Here is a 23015-nt window from a genome sequence, read left to right as displayed (position 1 = left end):
TATAGCATAGGACCCAGGACTTTCCATGCGTGGCAACCCAACATGACGGCGTTATTGACAACTTTTCAACCCAGCTTTTTATGCAGTTGTCTTTTTAACTAAACAGAATTTTTACCATGAATCCATCTCTGGAAAGTTGAAACATCAGCAAAAAGACCTGGACTTGGTTTTGCTTCTTACTGTGGGAGGTTTTTGTGAAGGAAAGATGTCTGTTCTTCTTGAAACGACTCTGGGAGATATCGTGATTGATTTGTTCACAGATGAAAGACCGCGAGGTTGGTAGAAATTCGTCCTGTGTGAATGTGACGACTTGTTAAATTTTGGTGTTATGCTGGAAATAAACCGTTTAGAAACTGCATGTCAGTGTTCCAACGGAGACCAGTTACAGCACGTCTTCAGCTTGAGCCAAACTGATGTTCCTAATAAACACATGAAGTTCGTATAGTGTGATCGTCCGGGTGAGTGTAGTCCTGAAAAGAACTGTTGTTGATGACTGACGTTTCGACAACCTGAGATTGATTGAAATTCAGATTTCCTCGGTAGCTCTCCCATCCAGCACAACCTCCCTGCTGCCAACAAGCAAATGAACAAACAAGCAAACAAAGCAACGGACAAACAAGAAACAATTGAACCTACTCAACAGTGTATTGACTAGTGTAGTTCTTTGAAGACCCCTCTTGGTTAACACCTGTCTTTTATCATTTTCAGCATGTCTCAACTTTTTAAAATTGTGCAAGATAAAGTATTATAACTATTGCTTGTTTCATTCTGTGCAGGTAGGTTCTTTCCCTTTTCCCCAGTTTTTTTTTATTATCTGTAGTATAATTTAACCTGATGTTTATGTCCAAGACATAGTTGTCACATACAGTGTGGAACTAATGAAGCTAATGCGAAACATTTTGTCACTTGTCTAGAATTTTTCAAATGGCAGCCTTGCTCAATTCAATGAACATGAGAGACATCAATGAACATGAGAGACATCTAATATTCCGGATCATGTGTACTAAAGGCTGCAGTGGAGTGTCGATCGATGCTCTCGATCAATACTCTCAATTGATACCTTCAATCAACATCTCAATCGATACTCAATCGACATCCCTATGGATCTTTGGTCAACACTTGATCGACACTTGATCAACAGTCAGTAGATAGTCGGCCTAGTGTCAACCGACTCATATGCATCGATCGAAAGTCAGTTGATTCTCGACCGACTGTCAACTGAGAGGTAGATGGAGTGTCGATGGAGTGTCAACCGAGGTGTCAATGAAGTGTTGATCGAATATTGATCAAGTTTTGATTGAGTGTCGATCGAGAGTTGATCAAGGGTATCGAATGACACTTGACTGCAAATGCCTTCAGTACACATGATCTAATATTCCTGCCTTCCTGTCTTGGTCTTGTGCCTTTGGGTTGAAAACTTTGATCTCTGCGTTACGACTAATTTCTCATGCCTTGCTGAAAAATGTGAGCTATTGCAACCATAACTGGCCTCTTTTTTTTTTTTTTTTTAATTTATTGAAACTCTGATATTTAAATGCAATTTGAAGTTTGACAGACTGTAACACAGACTTTTGTGCTCAAAGTATGGTACATTAAGTATCATTTTATCAAATTGTTCCCTTGACATACAAACTCTTTGTTTGAATGTTCCTTTGGAAGGTTTGTTCTTACTTTAAAGGGTTCTCATCGTGTGTTTTTTTCATGATGTGCTCAGGCTTAGATCCAACCAACAATGGTCTTGTTATTGAGCTGATGCAGTAGTGCATAGTGAGCTGAGAACTAATGAAAAACAGTTCAAAACAAATTTTTCAAACCTTCATGTTTTCTTTGCTTGTGGCCAAACTTTCTGGCTCAGACGGGGGACCCAACTGGGCGTGGCACTGGAGGGGAATCTGTTTTCAGGTACTAACTAGTTGCTAATTCCTTCCCACAACATCTCAAGTGAATATGGTCAAAGCTCCTCTTGTGACCACATTAGTAAGCAACCAGCCCTGGTTACAACCACCATGATGAAACTCTCTGTAAATTGTCACTCAAGCTTTGTAACTCAATCTCTCGGAAGCAAACACTCTCGTAAATGGCTACAACCACTTGAGGAAATTACCAACTCCCCTTTTTAAAATAATCATCTGCCAAGATCATCTTCACTCAAAAGTCTTAAACTCACAATTAGCTATTAACACTCTTACATGTCCAAAGCCTTATGCTAATAGCTCTCGTAAGAAACCAGTCTCTACTGTTTCAGTAGGAAGTCAGGACTCAAAAAAAAAGCGTGAATTCCAGCTTGCCCTTGGGACAAGTAGCTCTCACATTTTGCTTTCCCTGGGCGAGTCTTTGTTTGCTCTTTTAATGATTTAGTTGGCAGACAGCTTGACTAGTCCCTTACCTATCGGGCAAGTGAGAATGAAAAGTTATTTGCCCAGGAGGAGAATCTACATGTCCTAAACAACCTGACAGCACTTTTTTTTGAGTCCTGGTAGCTCAAGAAAACCCATTCTTGGCAGTGATCAGCTTTAGTTTTAGCCACTTTTTCAAATTTACAAGGTGGTTCTTTGGAAGGGTATCAATGCTATTGCTGCAGTAGTAAATTTGGAGCTTCTAAAGAGAAAATATTTACTCTCAGTGGTGTTAGAATGTGGAGGTAACTAAAACCAAATGATGTGCAATACTTATACCACTGTTTCTGTCAATCTTCTCAAGGTTTCTCTATGGAGACCAAGCTAAGTTCTTTGAAGCAGAAATGAAACCACGTATAAAACACAAAAAGAGAGGGACTGTGTCCATGGCAAACAATGGAGATAACTTGCATGGTTCTCAAGTAAGTTGCTAGGCTCCAAATTAATTTCTTTTAACATTCCCTGGGAAGATACTTGTTAAATAATTATTTATTATTGACCTAGCATAATCTGAACATTTTAGTTAATCATGAGAAGCTTTAATTATTTCTTGTAATTGAATTCTTTTTATAATACAGTCATGTAGTGATCATTTTGAGATTCTTGCATGTTTGTCTTCTCTGCTTGGTTGTTCTCATACATTGTGCTAATGAAATTAGAGCCATTTGTCCTTGTATCATGTATGACTTCTTCCGTCTCTTTTGTATTAATAACAACAGACACTTTTGACCTTGTTGAGATGATAACTTTCTGCTAACAATAACCTAAACTACTTTCAGTTTTTCATCACCCTGGGAGAAGATCTTGATTACCTGGATGGTGTTCACACCGTGTTTGCCGAAGTTGTTGAGGGATTTGATATCCTGGACAAACTGAATGATGCCATTTGTGATGATGACAACAGGCCTTACCAGGACATCAGGTTAACAGTTGTGATTGCATGTATTGAATATGAAGTAGCAGTACTGTAAGTCAGAAAACACCTGAAATTCTGATAAAAGTGGTATGTATTGTTGAATGTGTTCAGCACAGGTCAATTGAATAGTGTACCTCTTCTCTTGATTGACACAGAATAAACCACACTGTAATACTTGACGATCCTTTTGACGATCCGAGTGGCCTAAAAATACCTGATCGGTCTCCAGAACCGACTAAAGAACAGCTTGATGTAAGTTTGTGGTCCTTTTAATTCCAGATTGTAAACTTTTGTTTTTCAAGTGCAAATAAACAGGCTGGGTTTGCTGAGTTCTGATGATTTAGTCTGGACCTCCGGATGTGATGATTAGTATTGAATACTAAAAGTAGCTTAATCAAGCTAACTAACAAATATCACAGAACAGTATGACAGAACCTTGGAAACAGCGTGCTGCTTTCCATACTGACAAGTACCATGACAGAATTATCATTATTTTCAGAGTGGTCGCATCGGAGCTGACGAGGAGATAGATGACACTAAGGGTAAAACTATGGAGGAGATTGATGAGATGATTGAAGAAAGAGAGCTCAAGGCTGGCACACAGATCCTTGAAATGGTATGTTCCAAATTTAGTCAGATACATTGTGTAGTGGGTCCTTATGAAAGAATGCAACAACAAAGCTGATATTGCTTTACTCTGATATGATTAATATTTTGTAAGGCAGTTAAATGTAGGTTTAAAAAGATCAAACTCTGGTGGTTTGAAGACTCTTATTGTTCAATTGATACTTTTTTTTTCAACACAGTGCAGAGATGTCAACCAAAAAATATTGACATCAGACTTTCTCAAAAACCTTCTTGTCCTTAAAATGTTGTGAAAAGTAGAATTCCATCGATTCAACCACAAAAATGTGTCATGTATCAGTGGTTTCATTGAGAGCCAAGCACTGGGCAAATTGATCGACCATAAGGATGATTTTGCCCGTCTGGTTTGACCGTCCAGGGGAAAGTTTCTCTTATAAAGAAGTTCAATTCAAAACGTTTTGCCTGGCTGTGAAAACCAGTTACCCTCCTGCTAAGAACAGTACTGAAACTCCTGACATATACAAACTTTTTCCCCCCAAAATGCCCAAAATCAGCCAAAATAGGTGCTTTCCATCATATCTGGGAGATCTGGTGACGCGTACAAGAGACTGAGAAATTCTGTCCAGGTAACAAAGAGATCACTAGATAATCCAGGAGAGTTGGCCAGCGTGTGCACACGACATCAGTCCTTGAATGTGGTTGTACATGATGCATTAAACCAGCAGTGTAACTTGTCACTGTTTTGGTGAAATGACAACCAAGATTAATGTCAGTAGCTATCAGGTGTGTTCACAGGTAAAATAAGTGTGATCATGTATTAATGCTACAACAAACCAATGTGGAAACCTTTAGGCTTAACAAGTCTTCCGGTTACCAATTAATTATTGGTTGTTTGCCTGTTAAAATTGAAACTTTTAATCCACTGGTCAGGTAATGACTATTTTTCAAATAAGCCATCTTCAAACTCTCCATCCATTATTGTACTTCAACATTACATTACTATAACAAAATTTATTACAACTTGTTTTTTCAGGTTGGTGATATTCCCGATGCCGACATTAAACCCCCTGACAATGTTCTTTTTGTCTGTAAATTGAATCCTGTCACTCAAGATCAAGACCTGGAGATAATATTTTCAAGATTTGGACCCATTAAAAGGTGTGTTCTAATTGTACATATTAAATTAAAACAATTTTGCACATGTTATCAAAATGTTGTCCACCAGATTTTCTCTCGGGTATACTCTTCAGTTGGTTGATGGTACAAACATTTGGTGCAGTTGTGATGTTTAGCTCTGTCTCAAGAAAGCTGCATCCATTATTAGCCCATTGCAGGTATTCAAACTTGCAAAACTTGACAATGAAGAAAAGGCTCCTCAGTCATACCTTAACGTATCGATAACTTTTGGCAACACAATTCATTTACATAAAAATCATGATGTTATTTATTTGGTTACAGCTGTGAAGTCATACGGGACCAGAAGAACGGGGAGTCACTTCAGTATGCTTTCATTGAGTTTGAGAATGTAAGTGAATCATTTTGTAAACAGTTCACGAAACTGAAGGAAGGGTAGTTACAAGGTATAACTAAAGGTACTTGTAAACCTCAAGTGAACATGCCCGAATAAAATTGATAAGGTTACTTGTCTTAAGATACATTTTGAAATCAAATCCTATTAGCTATGAGTTGCAGAATTAATTTACATGTACTTTAAGGTGGTGTGGTTTAGGTATCAAAACATTAATTCTCATAAGGGCATTACAGGAATTAGAAAGAGAGGTGCATACTTTATACACTGCTAGAAACATAATGGTGTACTTACAGGACCTCTAGTGACTCAAATAAAAATTTAAGGTTTTTTTTTATTCATTTAATTTCTCATTTTCTTTTCAGGTTGAAGACTGTGAGCGTGCTTACTTTAAAATGGACAATGTACTTATTGATGACCGACGAATTCATGTTGATTTTTCACAGTCAGTTGCAAAAGTCCAGCTTCAAAAGCAGGGTAATTCAATCATCATTTATTAACAGAATACTTTTTAAGTTGAAAACAACGCATATTCTTCTTAGAATTCACCATCTTTACTCACTTCTCACTTCTCATGATGACTTTGACAGAGCAGTATTAACAATTCTAGCAGTATGCAGGATGCCTGTCACATATGAATTCACCTAAATGACCTTGCTCTCCATGAGTTCTCGTAGCTCAGTGGATAGAGCACCCGTCTGGTGTTTGGGAGGTCATGGGTTCGAGTCTTGTCAAGGACCAAAAATTTTTTTTTGTCACACACTTGTGTCATGTTGATCAGTTCACTCGTCACATTTCACTTATCAAGAACACAATCATGCTACATTATTTTTGAATAAATTATGTTGTTCCAATGAGATTTATTTAGGTTTAGTTTTTATTACAAAGATGGCTATTGGAACAAATCACAAGCAAAGTCAGTTTCATTTCTATCTTTGTATTTTCTTTGATTTCTTCCCATAAGTTTATATTTGCTTTAATTTATAAAACAGGAGCCAAACCAGTCTTCCCAAGCAAAAGTGACGAGGACAAACCTAAATTCACTGTCAAGGGACACAAAGAAATGACAGGGTATCCTTTTAACAAACATACATTTTATAATGTTGTAATGGTCTCCATTTCCACTGTTGCAAACTATGACTTGCCCAGGGCAAGCAAAATTTGAGAGCTACTTGTCCCAAGGGCAAGTTGGAATTCAAGTTTTTTTCGAGCCCTGATCATTCAGCAAAAGTCAAGAAAACATAAAATAAATGAAATAGCTAAATTGGTCAAAAAGACACTGAAAGCTGATGGCTTGATTTCTCCTATGACTACAATCCTCATGCGAGCATTTCTCTTGACTCAGTAAATGAAGATATGATTTGGTGTTTGATGATGATGGACGTAATGTCAACAGCAATTCTGAAAACAAACGAAAGAGGCAAAAACATGGAAGCCACAGTGATGAAGAAGAAAGGAAGATAAAGCACAGTCACAATGATGATCACAAAAGGAACAGAAAACCAGACGAGAAAGAGAAAGACAGGAGGCATGAAAGAAAGGCACATTACAGCAGTAGTGAAGATGAACCAAAGGATAGAGGAACGAGAGACAAAAGGGAGAGACGAAGGAGCCCCAGTAGTAACGAGGATGATGAGAGAATAAAAAGAAAGAAGAAAAGTAAAGCAGATGATCACACAAGAAGTCATAAAGTAAGTCAATGTCTGTTGTCAGAAAAAGGCTTAATATTGTGCAAGAAATTGCTGCTTTGGGGGAAATTCCTGAGAGTGAATGGGTTACTTTTAAATGCTAAATCAAGATAAATTAAGTAACACTGTGCTTCTTGTAATTGATCAGTACGGTGACGAAAAACATCAAACAGAAACACTGGCAAAGGCAAGGGATCACAAGCACAGAAGAGACAGGTATTCAACAACCTGTGTATAAACAGGAGTGTGTAATATGATTCTAGACAATCTATGTTAGTATTGTTAGTGAACCTACGTATCCAAGAATCACACATGGACAAGTTCTCTGTAGTGATGTGTCACTAGTAAATGTCAAGAGTGACATCTACAGTACCCTTTTCTTTCTTTGATAATTTTCTGGGGTGCTTCAGTATTGAAATAGATGTTAGTAGTAAGTTAACTTGTAATATTTCAGTTTTTCTACTGAGTTTTAGAAACATGAGTGGAAGTTTGGGAGATGAGAAATGCTGTGAACACAAGCCATAACAAGTGATTCCACAGCTTGGTTCTGCCAAACTTTCACAAGTGTTACTGTAAATCAATAGAAACATCAGGTAAAATGTTGTCTGTTTCTTTTTGAAAACTCCCCAAGAAAACAAAAGACAAATCATTTGCATGTTTATTCAATTATCATTACATCCATCATCAACCTTGTTCCCCTGGTCTCCCAGAGCTCTCTCGCTCTGGGAGGGAAGATGAGAAACCCTGCAAATGAGGTTTGTCCATCATTTGCCTGATCTTTTTGCTGATTCTGTTTCTATTGAGTCACAGAAGAACTGTTTTTTTTTCACGCACTTTCTTTCAGGGTGTTTTCTAGTAGTAATTTTGTTATAAATGGAATAAACCAAGGTAGTAATTTTGGATAGCAAACTACCAGTTCAAGTCATTTCTTTTTTCATTAATTAATACTTAATTCCACATTAGGGACCATTCTCCAAGAAAGAAAGAAAAATATTCAAAACATGATCAAGACAAACAAAGACATTCTGAAGGACACAAAAGCAAGCACTCTTCACATGAGCATAAACATCATTCAAGTCATAGACATTAAGCTTGAAACATGGAATTGTGATTATCAGGGGAACAATCTCTTGTCTTGCTTGTGAAGTAAGCAAAATATGCAAGCAAGAGCATGGTTCTGCAGACATTCCTACCATTATTGATCATGAAAACAAGTATGCAAGCCTCAAGAGGAGTCATAAAATGAAACAACAAGATCTGAGGAATTTGGGCATATCACTACTGTCTGTAGTGTACGTATAGGTTGCGTTTTTGGAACAGAAGAACAGTAATTTGCACAAGTAAAAGAGTTGAACCCACAAGGAATGTGTTTTATTCCTCTATAGATATATTAAATGTACATTAAGAAGGAATACACCAGACATTTGAGTAACAAGTGGACAAAAACTTTGTACCAAAATTATTTGCACCATATTACAAACTTCTGTGGGAATGTTTTGAACTTCTCAAAAGAAGCCTATTCTAACAGCACCAAATGCCAAAAACAAATTTTGAAGTTCATATGAAACACTTGAAAGTACTGGTGAAGTGAAACTGATGATGAAATTTTGCCTGTGATTGTACAATTTCTCTGAACTTAAATTTATTTTCTCGAGTTCCCATGGGAAATTGTTTTTGGTGTTATTTCAGGCAATTATTATTTATATCTTTAGCTTTTAGAAAATGCAGAAACAATTTTAATATACATGTTCTCAACAGCATTCTGGTGCAGGATTTTTGCCCACTAAAAACTGAAATTGCTTGATTTTCTATCGGATTTTGTCTTACTTTATTTACAACTGAATTTTAAATGCATGGTGGGCATTAACAAGTATGTTTGAGGATCTCAACATTACAGGTAAGACTTTGTAGAAAATTATGCACGCACATCAAGATAATCAAGTTTAATGGCATACATGTTGAAAAATTACCAGGTGAGCATTGTATGTTATTCAGTAAGTAGGATACCCCCTCCCCTATCCAGTAATACATTAGTGGGGTCAGATTCTTCTGCAATTTTCCTACAAAGTCTTTCCGTTTAGAAAGGTTGGCCAGAAAGCAGCTTCAAAACTGAACCAAAGACATGTTAATATTAAATTTGATTTATTGACTGGCTGGGTAAAGAAAAATTTCAATCTGTACTTTTCTTTAGCATTTAACTAGTGAACAGTGCTCAAATACCATGCATACCTATGGCTTTATGAGGGGACACCACTACAGAATTGGAATCATTGCATGGTTGTTGTCTGGTGGAGTTGACACATCATCACTGACCAATGATAAACAGAAAAACATATTTATTTTATATCAGGGCTGTGCTTTAGAAGCATGCAGGAGCCACAGGCAACTAGCTTTTGCCTTTGGGCGGCTGAAAAAAACTTACATTTTTTAGACCACAGCCTTGATTATGCAGCAGATTTTGAAACACATAAGGAATGCAAAGCACACATTTCTTATCAAAGTAAATTCTTATACCAAAGATGACTGTCATAATTTAGTTTTTGAGAAGGTGCCAAACTCTGTCAAAGAACAACTGTAACATTACAAATTTTTATCAGTGATTCAACCACACACATGTAACATCATCTGTGTGAAGAGGAAACAAAATCCTTACAATAATTAATACTTAAGTAAAAGCTTTTTTTATCAAACTTGCTGGTCAGCTGTTTATTTTGTTCAACATGTCATAACAAGTAGGTACAATAATACCAAATGAACACAAGACTTAATCTTTGATAAGAAATGACTAAACATATTCACAAAACTTTTCACTTCATAAAGAACATGTAACAATGCTAAGCTTTATATCTGTCATCATAAAAAATGCTGTGAGATTGTGTCATTCAAAAATGCCTAGTTCCTGGGGGGGGGGGGGTACACCCTTATGTAGGCTATAAAGGTATGTGCAGCCCCAAAGGGTATGAGTTTTCAGCCGTTTTGGTCATAAATAGAGTAAGCATTTTGGGAAGCAGGCTGCACACCCCCATCAAATTTTTCTGGGAGTACCCCCCTCCCCAGGGTCTACAACCGTGGACATATTGTCTTGAAAATTTCCCCTGCGTTCCCGTTCAATGTTGGAAATACCAATACAATCGATGGACACAAATTTCTACCCCAACTTTGAACTGGGGTGAAGGGGGAATTTTTTCCAACATTTGAGAACAAGGTTGTAGTTCTGTGATATCCATAGATGCTATGAGCATTTGGAGTGATCCCTCTGCCTCACATTAGGTGAACACAAGGAGAAAACAACTTTGTAATTATTGCAAAGTTTTGGCATGACAAGCAATGAATATTTTTAGTTAAAGACAACATTTAATTCAAGGGGGTACTCTGCTGTGGTCAATGAACACAGCTACCTCTTACTACTTCTGGCTTCTGGCTACTGGGGTGATAATCTACAGGAGGAACTGGTCCTTGCTCAAATAATTATAATAGCAAACCAAATCATTACATAAGTTGATAACCATACTGAATTCAGTTAAAATGCTGACATCTTAAGGGACAGTTATGCCTACTTTAAGTTCTAATGATTGCCACATAAATACATGAACACTCTTGAACAATACTCAAAATTAACTCTGTTCTTCTACTGCTTGTTCTGGAATCGACGTGGATGATTTTGGTACCTCAGCCTGTTTGGTTTGCTCTAAGATTTCCTCTGCTTGTTCAAGAAGTTCATGGGTTCGATTCTGAAGTTAAAGAAAGTTGAATTGATGAAAAAACATCACAGAGATTTGATAATCCAATTGTTGCATCAGCACTAGTAGAGCTCTGATAACAGTACATTTCTCTCACCTGAATGAGGGTTTTGTGTTCCATGATCATGTGACATGCCTTCAATATGAATTGGGAATATTCCTCTTTCTCTTCCTCTCGTTCATCTACACTTTGTTCCACCCTGATGTACAGATAATCAACTGACAGTTAGTATGGAGTCCTTTTTGAACATTCGCATTTTTTAATTTAGACCAAGTCAGAAGTGGCCTACAGTGCTGCTGGTGCTTTGCCACTCAGGTACAATGTAGTTTTATGATAAGCAACCATTGTATTGCTAATCCCTAACATATATGTAGCAAGTGTTGCCATTATGATACAGATGAAGGTAAAATCTGCATCAGGCCAAGGGGCCCATACAGCTGGAGCTTATCCCAGTTTAGGAGTATTTCTATTTCCCCCCCCCCCCCCCCCCTCCCTGGATGAGATGCTGGTCCATCTCAACAACACAACTAAAGGATCCAGGCTAGCACTCAAACTCAGACCGCTAGATTTTGAGTCTAATATGCCACATTTGCCACAGTATTTCGCCTGCCAGAAAACATTAAATTTTGTCAATGAAGTCAAAAGGTACCTCAGTTTAACTTCCTTGAGTTTTCTTTCCTTTTCTTCTACTGCCACTTCATATTCAAGTACTTTTGCTCTCATCTGCTGGACACCTTCATCCAAACTCTGTGCTGTGCCTGTAGTTTTCTGATACTCTTTTGACATAATCTAAATAATAAGCCAAAGAGTATTTCAACACATTTATTTCTCCCAATAAAATAAAACAAAGATATTCATCAAGGAGCAAACCAGCAGCAGAATGACAAGAAAGTCACCGAACAAAAGGTTTGATAATAGCAGTGCAATGGCTGTGCATGTGCATTATAAAATAATCTTTTTACATTTCTTAGCCATCCTCTGCAACCAACAAATGAAATGACTGACGTCTCTGCATTTTGAAGACCATGAACCAAGATGGCTAAATTTTTGTAGTTCCTTTTGAAAATGAATACTGTCATTATTTTTTTTAGCCTGGGCAAGTTTTGAGACAGTTAAAACTTACAAACCAAATCATCATAATTGCAAAAATTGAGGACCTGTACGATATAAATTGATTTTTTGATAGGCATTGTCCTCAGTGTCATTGTTACTCAGGTTCCCTAATAAGTAACACAAACCAGATACTTGCAAAACAATCTTCTGATGTTCCCCAAGTGGAGTTACGCTCATCCTGTGAGCTGTTAATCTGAGACTGAGAAATGTTTCAGTTGTCATGAACATTCCTGATTGCAAAAATTGGTTTGACTCATTAATTAACTAAAATTTAACAGTTAGATACCTCTTTTTTCCAGTTCAAATCCTTGTCCAACACTTGTAGTTTCATTTCCAAGGCAGTTGCTTCTTCTTGTTTGTCTGACACCATCTCACTTATCTGCAAAATATACTCTGATTACTTTGCAAACTCTCATGTATGCCTTTTGATTGGCAGCTGGTAAGAATCATTTTGCCTCTGAACTTGGAAGCTTGCAACTTGCAATTTTAAAGTAATTAAAATTTCCTTCTAGCTTTAAAATGTCAGGAATGAGTTGGTGACATTTCACATCAAACGTCCTTCCAGGTCAAAACCATACAGTGTAGAAGTCCCTTTCACTTATCAATCAATTTGAAAATTATTTTCAAATTGATAAAAAAAAAATAGGCAAGTGACTTCTGATTGCCTTTCAAAATTTCTTTTGAGCATTTTGATGTCAGTAATTGCTAGTTTTCCCCTGAAAGGGATTTTAAGTAGTCCAAATTGAAAAACTATGCTTCTGGCAATGATTATTGGTATTACACCATCATGTATGTATCTTAATTTACCTGATCAAATGCTTCTTCTTCAGTGATGACTTGAGACTGAGTGGTGCGACTTTTCTCACTAATGTGTTGTTTAAGACGGAGCAAAGCAGGCTGTTGGGAAAAGCACTTAAAATAAGTTTTGTAGGTCTTTTTTTATAACAAACCCCTTGGCTTCCCTCTGGAAAAGTACCTTGATGGTTCCCTTGAAGTCCATGTGAGCTCTCTGGTCAGGTCTCTGAGAGTGTGGATTGAAGTGCATTTCAAAGTCAATTCCATTTGCATTTTCTGCCGATGGTGGAATGAGCTTCAACTTCCTTGCCATCTCATTATACTCGCGGATCTGCTTCTCAGTCTGGAGAGGGAAGCACAGTCTGGTAAACAGGTTTGTTTTCAACTGCCCATTGCCTGAGGCAGGGTGGCTATTTAATAGTGATGGGTGAAAATTTCAGGTATCCATGACCAGGTAACGTTGAAACTTGGTCAATATTTAATATTATTTTGTTTTTGAGTTTACATTCACCACTGGTCTTTTTGAGCACTTTTTTATCAGTTGTACACCAAACTTTCTATCCTCAGGAACAGCACTGTGAAAGGGTAGAATGATAGTAGTAGTGAGCAGAATGAGAAATAAAGTGTGTTTTTTAGGGTGGCTATTTGCAGTGCATTTTAAATGATGTAATGTTGACACAAACTTTTACATCCCTGTTACACAAAGTCAGACAACTATGTAGTCAAATCTCATTCAAGTTTTGAACTGAGTTGTGATTTCAATATTAAATAAAAGAAACTGTTTTCAGAATGGAATTTATTGAAATGAACAAATGCCAATTTTATTTTATGAATCACTTAGTCAGAATACTTTTGCTTCTCTAAACTAACCTCTTCGTGTTTTTTGGCATACTGCATCTCTTTTTCCCAGATCTGTTGATCAAAATAATCTCTTCCCTTTTCCAGTTGTTCTATGGCCTTCTGTAGTTCTCTTTTCTCATGCTTCATTCTTTCAACATCTGCAGCACTGAGTTCTTGGTTGTTTAAAGTTTGCTGTAAACAAACAATCGACCAAATCAATAAGCTTTAACTGTAAGTGTAAGTGCCTATTGCGTCTACCAGCAGGGTTTTCGCCAAAAAGGAATCTTTGACTCCAACTTTTGGGCTAATCCCCAGTTTCCACAGGGTAATTAAAAATGACTAGAAGTATTTCAACCTTCTCCCCCTGCACTATCTGGATGGGATGTTAACTTATCCCTTGCAGGGTTAATTGTCAGTACCAATCAGAGTTCCCACTAGTCTTCATAGTAAAGGGTCCTTGGGGCCCCCAGTTCCAAAGAGATGGGGATTCTTTTTCTTTTCAGGGGTCCTTTGCCTATTACTGAAATTTTTGGAACTTTATTCCTGCGTCCCAAGGACTTTGCCAAAAAACTGTGCATCCTTTTCATTTTTTGTGCATACATGTATGAGACGCACACCTGTGCGTTAACGGGAACTCTGTACCAAGTCCATAACCTAGAGATCTGGTGCTGTCACTGTCATGCAATACTACATGTATGCTCTGACAGAGAGATGGCTGGACTGATAGAGAGAGGCACTGTGGGAGTAATGTGTCCTGCCTAGAAATACAATACATTGACCACAGCCAGGGTTGGAACTTAGACTGCTCACATTTACCACACCAACCACTGAGCCACTGCAACTACCTCAAATGTTTTCAATTGATAGTCTAACATTATTCACCTGAAGCATAGCATTTTCTTGCGTGACGGCTTCCTGTTCCACTTCTGTAAAATATGTCAATAAAAGGATAATATCAGTAAAAGGTCAAAAGAAAAAGAAGACTCACATTAACCTTATTTTACTGAAGAATTTCTTGATTAAATATCACAGTTTTGTACATATTATAAAAGTACTTTTAACATGTAGGTCCTTGAGAAAAGAGTAAAATAATGTAATAAACAGTTAGCAGAACCAGACCATTTTTAGCCAATCTTTTTTACTCAACCCAAAACAATTGCACTGTACTGCCAGCATGCACACCATCATGGCACATTCAGCCACTCAGCAAGTTAGAGACAAAGACTGAGGGCTCATCCCAGTCTCAGTTCAAGTGGTATTTGCCATAAACTGGTATTTGATTACAACTGCAAGAAACATTAGAGAAACTGACTGTACTCTTATTTTTAGGTAAAACTAAATATCTCTTACTCAGTCCTTGCAGTTCCTCCAGGAGCTGATCATTTTTTTCTTGTAATTGCTTTCCATGTTTGCCCAAGTCTCCTAAGTAATTTTGAAACTTTTCTCTGCAAAGCAATAATGTTGATTTACACTGTACATCAAACACTTAATGGCTCAGGCCCCAAGGGAAACAGTGAGTTTTGTTTCCCAAGGCCCTCAGTGTTCCCCAAGGCAAAGCTGAGGGGATACAAAACTCACTGTGAGGTCAATCATTAAGTGCTTTGTTATATCTCTCAACTCAAAAAAAAAAAGAGAGAAGAAAATTATTTACTTGACGCTGACTAGCACACAAATGTGCTGTGGTTTCAAGGTGCACAACGCGATAAAGTGCGAGTCGAAAGTTCACGAACTGTTGTTTCCCTAGGGAGTTCATGAGTTTTGTTCACCCCTAGGGAGTCAGCGAGTTTTGACCCTTGACAAGTGGCACATTCTCCTCCAATTGGAAAAGGTATTTGAGTTGGGAGTTATAACAAGTATTGATAGTTTTTGTTAATCACCACAACAGCAAGATTGGAACAGCATAACAAAAGCTATCACTGTGAGAGTAACTCAGGTACTGTTCAGGTTTCTTCCTTTTTTGTAGCCTGCAATCATAGCCAGTTCATCCCTATAACTTTAATTGGTTCAAGCTAGGAACAGGAGTGAGCCAGACTTGTTAGTCTTACTATAATTAAATTGCTTTAACAGTAGACTCTTCAATTTTCCAGTGCTGAAAGGACACTATTTTTTTTCGGTATCCTAAGTCCTTGAATTTGATTGGCTAATCATAAATCGTGCACGCTCCAGCAGTCCTGATTTTCCCATCCAGATCCTGAGTACTGACTGCGCGAAAGAATTCCAACTTTGAAAGGTGATCTTTGAATGGTATTTTTACAGTTTATCGATTTCAATCCTAATTTGATGTCTTTTGTTGGTCTAAAGCAGTGAATATGAAAAAGCCCATTTTCAATTTTTCGGGAATGTGTGTCACTTTGATTTACAATGTAAGCTCATTACTCAGCTTGAGTTGCACTGTACAGTACTTAGTGTTTCAGGCGTTCACTTAGCTGGAGAGCAACAATTGAGTAGCACTGGGTGGAAAAAGACTATCCCCTTCTGACCAAATGCCTCGAAGAGGATAATAATTTGCTGGTTAAAGTACACGTCACGTTAATTTTCTAAACTGACCTGTCAGAAGCCAATGTTGTCTTTCTTTCTGCCAATGTCTGGAGACGTGACTATCAATTTGAAAGGAACAATAAACAAATTAAAGTACTGATCGAAGAACTGATCAGAAATTTTATGAGCCATGTGTAAAACATATGCCACATTTTTGTCAGAAATGGGGTCATGTGTACTAAAGGCATCTGTGGTCGAGTGTCAATCAATACCCTCCATTGATACCCTTGATTGGCACTCCATGGACAGTTCGGTTGACATTCGATTGACACTCCATCGACATCTTGGTGGACAGTCAACTAAGTTTTGATCAATTGATGTATATGAGTAGGTCAACACTTGGCCGACTATCAACTGACTGTAACTGATCAAGTGTCAATTGAGTGTTGACTGTGTATCGAGTACCGATCAAGATGTCAATTGAGGTTATCAATCAACACTCAACTGCGGAAGCCTTTAGTACACATGATCCTTTAGCTGTGACTGCGAAATACATGTACATAGCCATGTTGCATAAAGTTTTTACTATATTTGTATCAGTTGCTATACGTACATGTAGATAATGTTGCAAAACATGTTATGTATAAATGAAAGTGAATTGCTGAACAAAGTTGTCTTGAGTCTGAAAGAGTTGTAATGAGTACTATTCAGTGGCATGTTACAGTCCTGTACTTGTTACAACAATATAATTTGTTGTCTGTATGATTGTTATCAGCCACATGAATGACAACACTAAAAACAGATTATTAGTCACATAATCTGATAAGCAATATTCTCTGACTTCTTTTTACTTACAGAGTCATTTTTCAACGTGTCTAATTCTTCTTCACGAGAGACACTTTCCTTCATCAGTTCTTCCATTCCTAAACATGTTCAATATTTCTGTGAGATTTGTTATCATAAGACTTTGTAACTGAAAAGTGTCAAATGTGTAATGATATTAACGAATTGAAGTCAGTTGCATTATGAGGTAAAAAAGGTTACCTTCAAGCAGAGCAGCATTTCTTGATCCTGAGAAGAGATATTGCAGTGTGAGAACTACCTGTGTAGCCCTACTAAACATGATTCTTGTTTTACTTTAGTCATGCATTAAATCAATAGTGCTATACACAAATGAAGATATTCATTAACCAATCAGGTTGGAGAATGCTGCCAACCGAAGGGAATATCTAGGTATGAGACTTTTGTAACAGCAGGGGTTTCAGTAACATTTTCAGCAGGAGGAAAAACTGTTTGAACTGAACTTCTTTTAAATTATAGGAAGTACATTTTTCCTTTACATATAGATGGTTAAACCAGGTAGGCAAAATCATCCTCAAGGCTTTCACCTGGATCTGGACAGAGGTCTCTTCTACAGACCTCCTTATGCTCAAACTATGATACTAAATAAATAAAGTACAACTCGGAGGTGTAGGGTTGAAATCAACTTTGAACAGTCTTAATTAGTTAATACTTGAGTATTAAATAAGTGTACTTTACATTTTACATACTTTATATTTGTGTATTTAGTGTCAACAAACTTACGGATATTGTCAATGAACTCAGCATCAAATTCTCCCAGTTCATCAAGTTCTGTGCCCATCATGAATGCTGCATAGCTTTTCTCTAGATACCTAAAAAAGTACTGAAATCATACAAGAAGATATGAGTTCATTTGATATATGATTGTATTTCATAAACCAGATACCAGTATATAAGATGTTGATGGCCTTTAAGTTATCACAATATAATTACTAATAATTACCTTGTCTTCAGGTTGTGGGCCTTCTTCTTGGTAATCACTAGCTTCATAGTTGTCCTCAGGGAACAGAACATGGCCTTCAATATCTTGACCAACACTTATAGCATGCTGTTAGTATCAGTCGAGAGAACACAATATTAGAATCCTACAAACTTGTATGATTTCATTGACAGGCCTCAACAACAACACTAAACAATTTAAGCCACAAAATGCCTACTTGACTCAGTTATACCAAGAGAAAAAAAAAGGTTGCTAAATTGAGGTTTTGCAACTAGATGCTCAGCAACTTCAATCCAGATTAAATTTAGCGCACAAGTTGAGGTTTAAGAAAAAAACAAAATCCACATGCGGCACAAGTTTGTATACTGTCAGTGATAGTCCAGGGTAGATCTATCTGAAGTTACTGTTGTTGGTGACTGACATTTTGACAACTTAATGTCATCCTCAGAGTCCATTGACTGCTCAGGTTGTCAAAACGTCAGTCACCAACAACAGCTCTTTTCAGAACTACCCTCACCCCGGCGTCGACAAAACCTGGATCGGATCACAGATCGGATCATGGATCGGATCACACACAAAAAAAAAGAACCAAAAAAAAAACCTTTTAAAGAAAAAAGAAAACAAAAAAATCAAATCGTCTATAAGATGATAATCAATAAGAAATAAAAGTGGAAAACTAAAATATGTTAAATGAAAATAAGAATCCCGAATTTGACACAATGACCTGTTAATTACAGAGAATGACAACAGGTCATTTAAAAAGCCACATAAGCGCCTAATTTACGACGAGTTTAAACTGTAATGAACAGGCAGATGTAGTTATATTTGAACGATAGTTGGCTCGAAGCTTGCTTGAATCTTTCTTTTGAAATTGTTGTTAGTATCAGTAGCTAATTCTCGGCTACTTTTTCATGTCAGATGTGAACGTTAAGTTAGCGTTACAGTTAATGAGAAAGCTTACATACGAAAGCTCAAGGACATGACTTGCTTTAAAGGAGCTACGTCACGATTTGCGCATCTTGAAAAAACTAGCCTAGTTTTTCAAGTTCGTCATTTGCAGTCCTCGTTAATCTTTGCCCTCCTTAACTATCCTCTTTCCGTTTTGATTTGTTCTTGCCTCTTAAGTGCTTTCTATCCTAGAACACGATCATTTTAAGGTTTTATTCCATATAAAGGCAACTCTTTACGACCCTAAAAATGACTCTAAAAGTCGTGACGTAACTCCTAAAATGTTGTTTATTCTCGGGTTGCGTTATCGTTCACACTATCGATGTTATTCCTATAATTTTTTGTAAAACAGCTATATTCGTGGCTAGTCTGACGCGGCATTTCATCTCGGCCAAGAGACTCTTCAGAGACCTTTAGAATTCCTTGAAATACAAATGGTCTTGTAAAAGTATAGACTTGTCTCAGAAACGGAAATGGGTTGAAATCATCAGGTGTTTAATTTTTTTGGTGTTTTTAGTTTTTGTGTTTCGATTGATACGTTCGTCCTATTATTACCACGCTTACTCATTTTATGACAGTTTACCTTTGATGCAAGTGAATATACGAAATATCATTTATCTGAACTGCGGAGAAAGATATGAAGACATGATTGATCATCGCAATCAAAACTCAACAGCCTGAAAAAATTCATCTGTGACCAGCTCCCAGTTGGCTTGATATTATAAAAGAATAAAGGAATATCACACCTGAATTAAATAAAACGTTCTGCTCACAGTAGTCACTCTAGTGTAATTTGCTCAACAAAATTTTGAATTTTTTTCCTTGATCCAATCCATGATCCGATCCGTGATCCGATCCGTGATCTGATCTGTGATCCATCCGTGATCCGATCCGTGATGCGATCTGTGATGTGATCCGTGATCCGGTCTGTGATCCAATCCGTGATCCGGTCCGGTCCGGTCCGGTTTGATCCGGTTTTGTCGACGCCGCCCTCACCCAGACAATCACACTATATGAACTACTTCTGGGTTCAAACCATTTACAATACTATAGCATGGCACTTCATTTACTTAGGTCTGTAGTTCTGCCAGGGCAGGATATACGTACATACCCTAATAAGCTCAATAAGCCAGCAAAGTGCTCCCAGTACCATAGGCCAGGCATGAGGACTACCAACAGAGTACAAATTACTCTTTGAAATAGTAAATGGGTAGCTGTGGACATGCAAAGAGGTAGATAAATAACTAAAAAAATGAATTATCTGGTTATAACAGAGTGCAATGAAGAAAAATCACTATCAAGTGATAGGGTGATACTGCAAAATCTTATTTATTTAGAAACTAATATATCCCACCAGTTCTTTGTTCAAATCTGGAACCAAATTTGCTTAATAGCATTTATAATGAAATATCAGTTCATCTTATAATACCCTCACTGGGGATGGGGAGTTACTAGAGAATCTGTGTAATTCATCTAATTTGTTGCCTACAAACCCCAACATCTTGAAGATCCTTGGGATTTCCTCTGTTGGTTTTGATTCCAGTGCTGTTGTTTTCTGGGTGTCTGCCTTTATATACTTGTACAGAAACTAATGAACAGAAAGAAAAACAGAACATGTACATGTCAGTGGAGTGTGATAAGCTTGGGTGTAACAAGTTCTAAGAAATATTTTGCTAACCCTAACCCTAACCATGAAATCCTGCGTTCTCAGTGCTCACTTAAGCTTATATGAAAAAAGTAAGTTTTTCAAGTCGCCCAAAGTCAAAAGTTAGTTGCCTGTGGCACTCAGGCACTTCTAGAGCACACTCCTGGAGTTCAAATGGATTCTCAAAGTATCTGTGAAAGTAAGAATATTAATGCTGAGATTATATATTAAGGCCTTACATGTCCCATGGCACACTAAGAAAAGATGATGATGATACATACATATCAAGTCAATGTACAGTACCCATCAGCCATGATGTATATTAAAGAAAACATCCTCGGGGATCATCTCATTGAATTTCAGATTGTTTCACATCAAGGGCTTTTGCACACTTCCTTTGTTGTGGAGTTCAAACATTACATCAAACTAACTTGACACATAATTATACCTGGAAAATGTTGCAGAACTCTTTCATTGACGGAGCACTCAGAATTCTCATGGAGATTTGATGTGGATAATTGAACTCTGTTAGAAACTAAGAGAAGGAAATGTGTTTCATTAAATGCATGACTGTATTGATGAATTTATAAACTGTGTACTTGAAATGACTGGTAATGTAAATGATTACCCAGTTTTTGAGCACTGACTGTAACAGTTAAATAAGCAAAATAAAAGTATACCTATGAACCCAAGAGACTGAATGTACTCAACTGTTTCCATATCATTACACAATACAATGCTTGTTGTTATCAAATGCAATTTATATAATAAGTCAAATTATTCTTGCATTTTGATTGGTTCTTACTTATGATCTATTGGAGGATAGACAGATAGATGACATTGCTAACATTCTTTTTCGCTTCTCTATTATATAAATCAAGCAGATTCTATACATGTGGCCACTGTTCAGTACTAGATCACAGATTTCACAATGTGGTAAAAACATCACTGCCACTTTTTTGTTCTTACAACATTTTGACATCATCTGTGAACAGACACACCGCAACATTGAATCTTTTTTTAAAACAGTGCAATGCCGCCTTGTAACCAAGCCAATAATGCAAATGCTTGGTCAATTATTTTCAAATTTAAAATATTATTGCATGCATACCTCCATGAGATATCTGATCATCTTCTGTTGGTATCCTGTGGTATAAATGCAAAGTATTTGATTTGATTTTAGACATGCCAATCTTAAGCATGGTAGTTTTCAGTCTGCAGTCCTCTAAGTAGATATCAAAGTGTGAAAATTTCAATGCCTAAAATGTACCTTTGCTTACTGTAAGGCTAAAAATTAATGTGTAGCTAACCAGAAAGACTTCAGAAACAATGAGAATTGTGTGGAACCCTTTTGCGATCTGCAGGGGTTAATGTCTTCTTTATACATGTAGTGGAACATACCTCTGTCAGACAGTGGTCGTGGATCTTTCATTTGCACACAGTTTTCCCTTCCATACTGACTAGATGGCCTCCTAATAGATTTAAGAACCAGTTACAATAGTTTTACAAGCTAAACCTGCTTGAATTTGTACCCTGATTTTCCTCACCGATCGAGACGTAGATATTTGAAAACATTTAGGCGTCGGTTTTGGTTAACCATGCTTATAATCAGAGCGCTACGAGGTTGTAGTTTATACTAGAACAACTACGGTGTGTACAGGAAATTGTGCGTTCAACTAAGATTCAAATCTATTGAGCTTATTAATTTTCAAAGCAACGCTATATTCTAGTATACAGTTTTTCAGCTGAAAAACTCAAAGAATCGCTTTTAATTTGCTTAATATCGCAAAACCAATTGTTAACATTGCGGAAAGGATTAACATGACATGAATTTTGCTTACCTCCCTGTTGCAGATCTTGCATTTGCAAGCGACGGTCTTCCTGATGTCGAAGGTCTACCAATGGATGTCCTGTTTCCAATCGAAGCCCTTGGTCCAAGAGAAGTTTTCTTCTCCCGAGTAACTTGTCTACTCTGATTTCCTATGTTCAAGGTTCCGAGAGTTGTTCGCCTCATTTTGGCGAGGAAATATAACAACTTCGATAACAAAACTATGACCGACAAAACTGCTTTACACAACAACTAAGAGCGTTTCACTTTGAAAACCGCGCTCATAACCTCAGCTCCAGTTCCCACGCATGTAAGTACGGCATCAAACACGTCATGTAAACTTCCTGAATTATATCTGCAATACTGCGAACGGAATGGGTTGATCATATATCAGGATTACATGTAAAAGATAACCGATAATTTTCCATTCTATAGAAAAGGGACATCTACAATTGGTAGTTTTGAATTTCAGCTGAAGAGAAAGACATGCAGTGTTCGAGTATTCTCATATATTTGGAGGCTTCAAAAACCGCCGCCAAAACAGGAAACCGCAGACTGTGGACTGCAGACTGCAGACAGGGGGTAAAATTGCTATAGCCGTACTCAGGAATGTTGACCCTCAGTCGTTTTTGTACAGACCTCGCCAAGCTCGGTCCGTATTGCTACGACCTCCGGCCAATATTCCGGCTACTGTCAGGTCAAAAAAAAATCAG

General features: G+C 37.3%; 2 protein-coding genes across 2 annotated transcripts; one reads left to right on the top strand and one right to left on the bottom strand.

Moving 5' to 3' along the window:
• Positions 1–23: 23 nt before the first annotated feature.
• Positions 24–9803, top strand: LOC110044396 (peptidyl-prolyl cis-trans isomerase-like 4). The gene is made up of 14 exons (XM_020749938.2): positions 24–275; positions 709–776; positions 1838–1902; positions 2701–2818; positions 3176–3318; positions 3468–3564; positions 3812–3928; positions 4931–5055; positions 5356–5422; positions 5791–5902; positions 6418–6496; positions 6780–7116; positions 7262–7329; positions 8077–9803. Exons 1-14 carry the CDS (start codon positions 206–208, stop codon positions 8201–8203), a joined length of 1593 nt encoding a protein of 530 aa, XP_020605597.2. The 5' UTR covers positions 24–205; the 3' UTR covers positions 8204–9803.
• Positions 9791–22588, bottom strand: LOC110044431 (kinetochore protein NDC80 homolog). The gene is made up of 20 exons (XM_020749981.2): positions 22316–22588; positions 21876–21946; positions 21586–21620; positions 20923–21009; positions 20323–20417; positions 19941–20043; positions 17885–17989; positions 17665–17764; positions 17125–17151; positions 16936–17003; positions 16150–16199; positions 14953–15047; positions 14485–14528; positions 13633–13794; positions 12944–13105; positions 12775–12864; positions 12254–12346; positions 11504–11643; positions 10951–11053; positions 9791–10844 (listed from the first exon to the last, which is right to left on the bottom strand). Exons 1-20 carry the CDS (start codon positions 22486–22488, stop codon positions 10728–10730), a joined length of 1920 nt encoding a protein of 639 aa, XP_020605640.2. The 5' UTR covers positions 22489–22588; the 3' UTR covers positions 9791–10727.
• Between the last annotated feature and the right edge of the window lie 427 nt (positions 22589–23015).

Source organism: Orbicella faveolata, unplaced genomic scaffold, assembly GCF_042242905.1.
Source record: "Orbicella faveolata isolate gen_17 unplaced genomic scaffold, um_ofav_v1 contig_12, whole genome shotgun sequence".
NCBI lineage: Eukaryota > Metazoa > Cnidaria > Anthozoa > Scleractinia > Merulinidae > Orbicella > Orbicella faveolata.
Note: the sequence above shows the minus strand (reverse complement) of the source record. Positions and strands in the feature narration are given on the sequence as shown.

Coding starts and splice junctions, on each gene's coding strand:
- LOC110044396 (XM_020749938.2), top strand. CDS start 206: ATGTCTGTTCTTCTTGAAACGACTCTGGGAGATATCGTGATTGATTTG. Junction 2,819..3,175: donor ATAACTTGCATGGTTCTCAA/GTAAGTTGCTAG, acceptor AACTACTTTCAG/TTTTTCATCACCCTGGGAGA. Junction 6,497..6,779: donor GGACACAAAGAAATGACAGG/GTATCCTTTTAA, acceptor CAGTAAATGAAG/ATATGATTTGGTGTTTGATG.
- LOC110044431 (XM_020749981.2), bottom strand. CDS start 22,488: ATGAGGCGAACAACTCTCGGAACCTTGAACATAGGAAATCAGAGTAGA. Junction 13,795..14,484: donor AAGAAAATGCTATGCTTCAG/GTGAATAATGTT, acceptor GTTTGTTTACAG/CAAACTTTAAACAACCAAGA. Junction 12,865..12,943: donor ACTTCAAGGGAACCATCAAG/GTACTTTTCCAG, acceptor TTTTCCCAACAG/CCTGCTTTGCTCCGTCTTAA.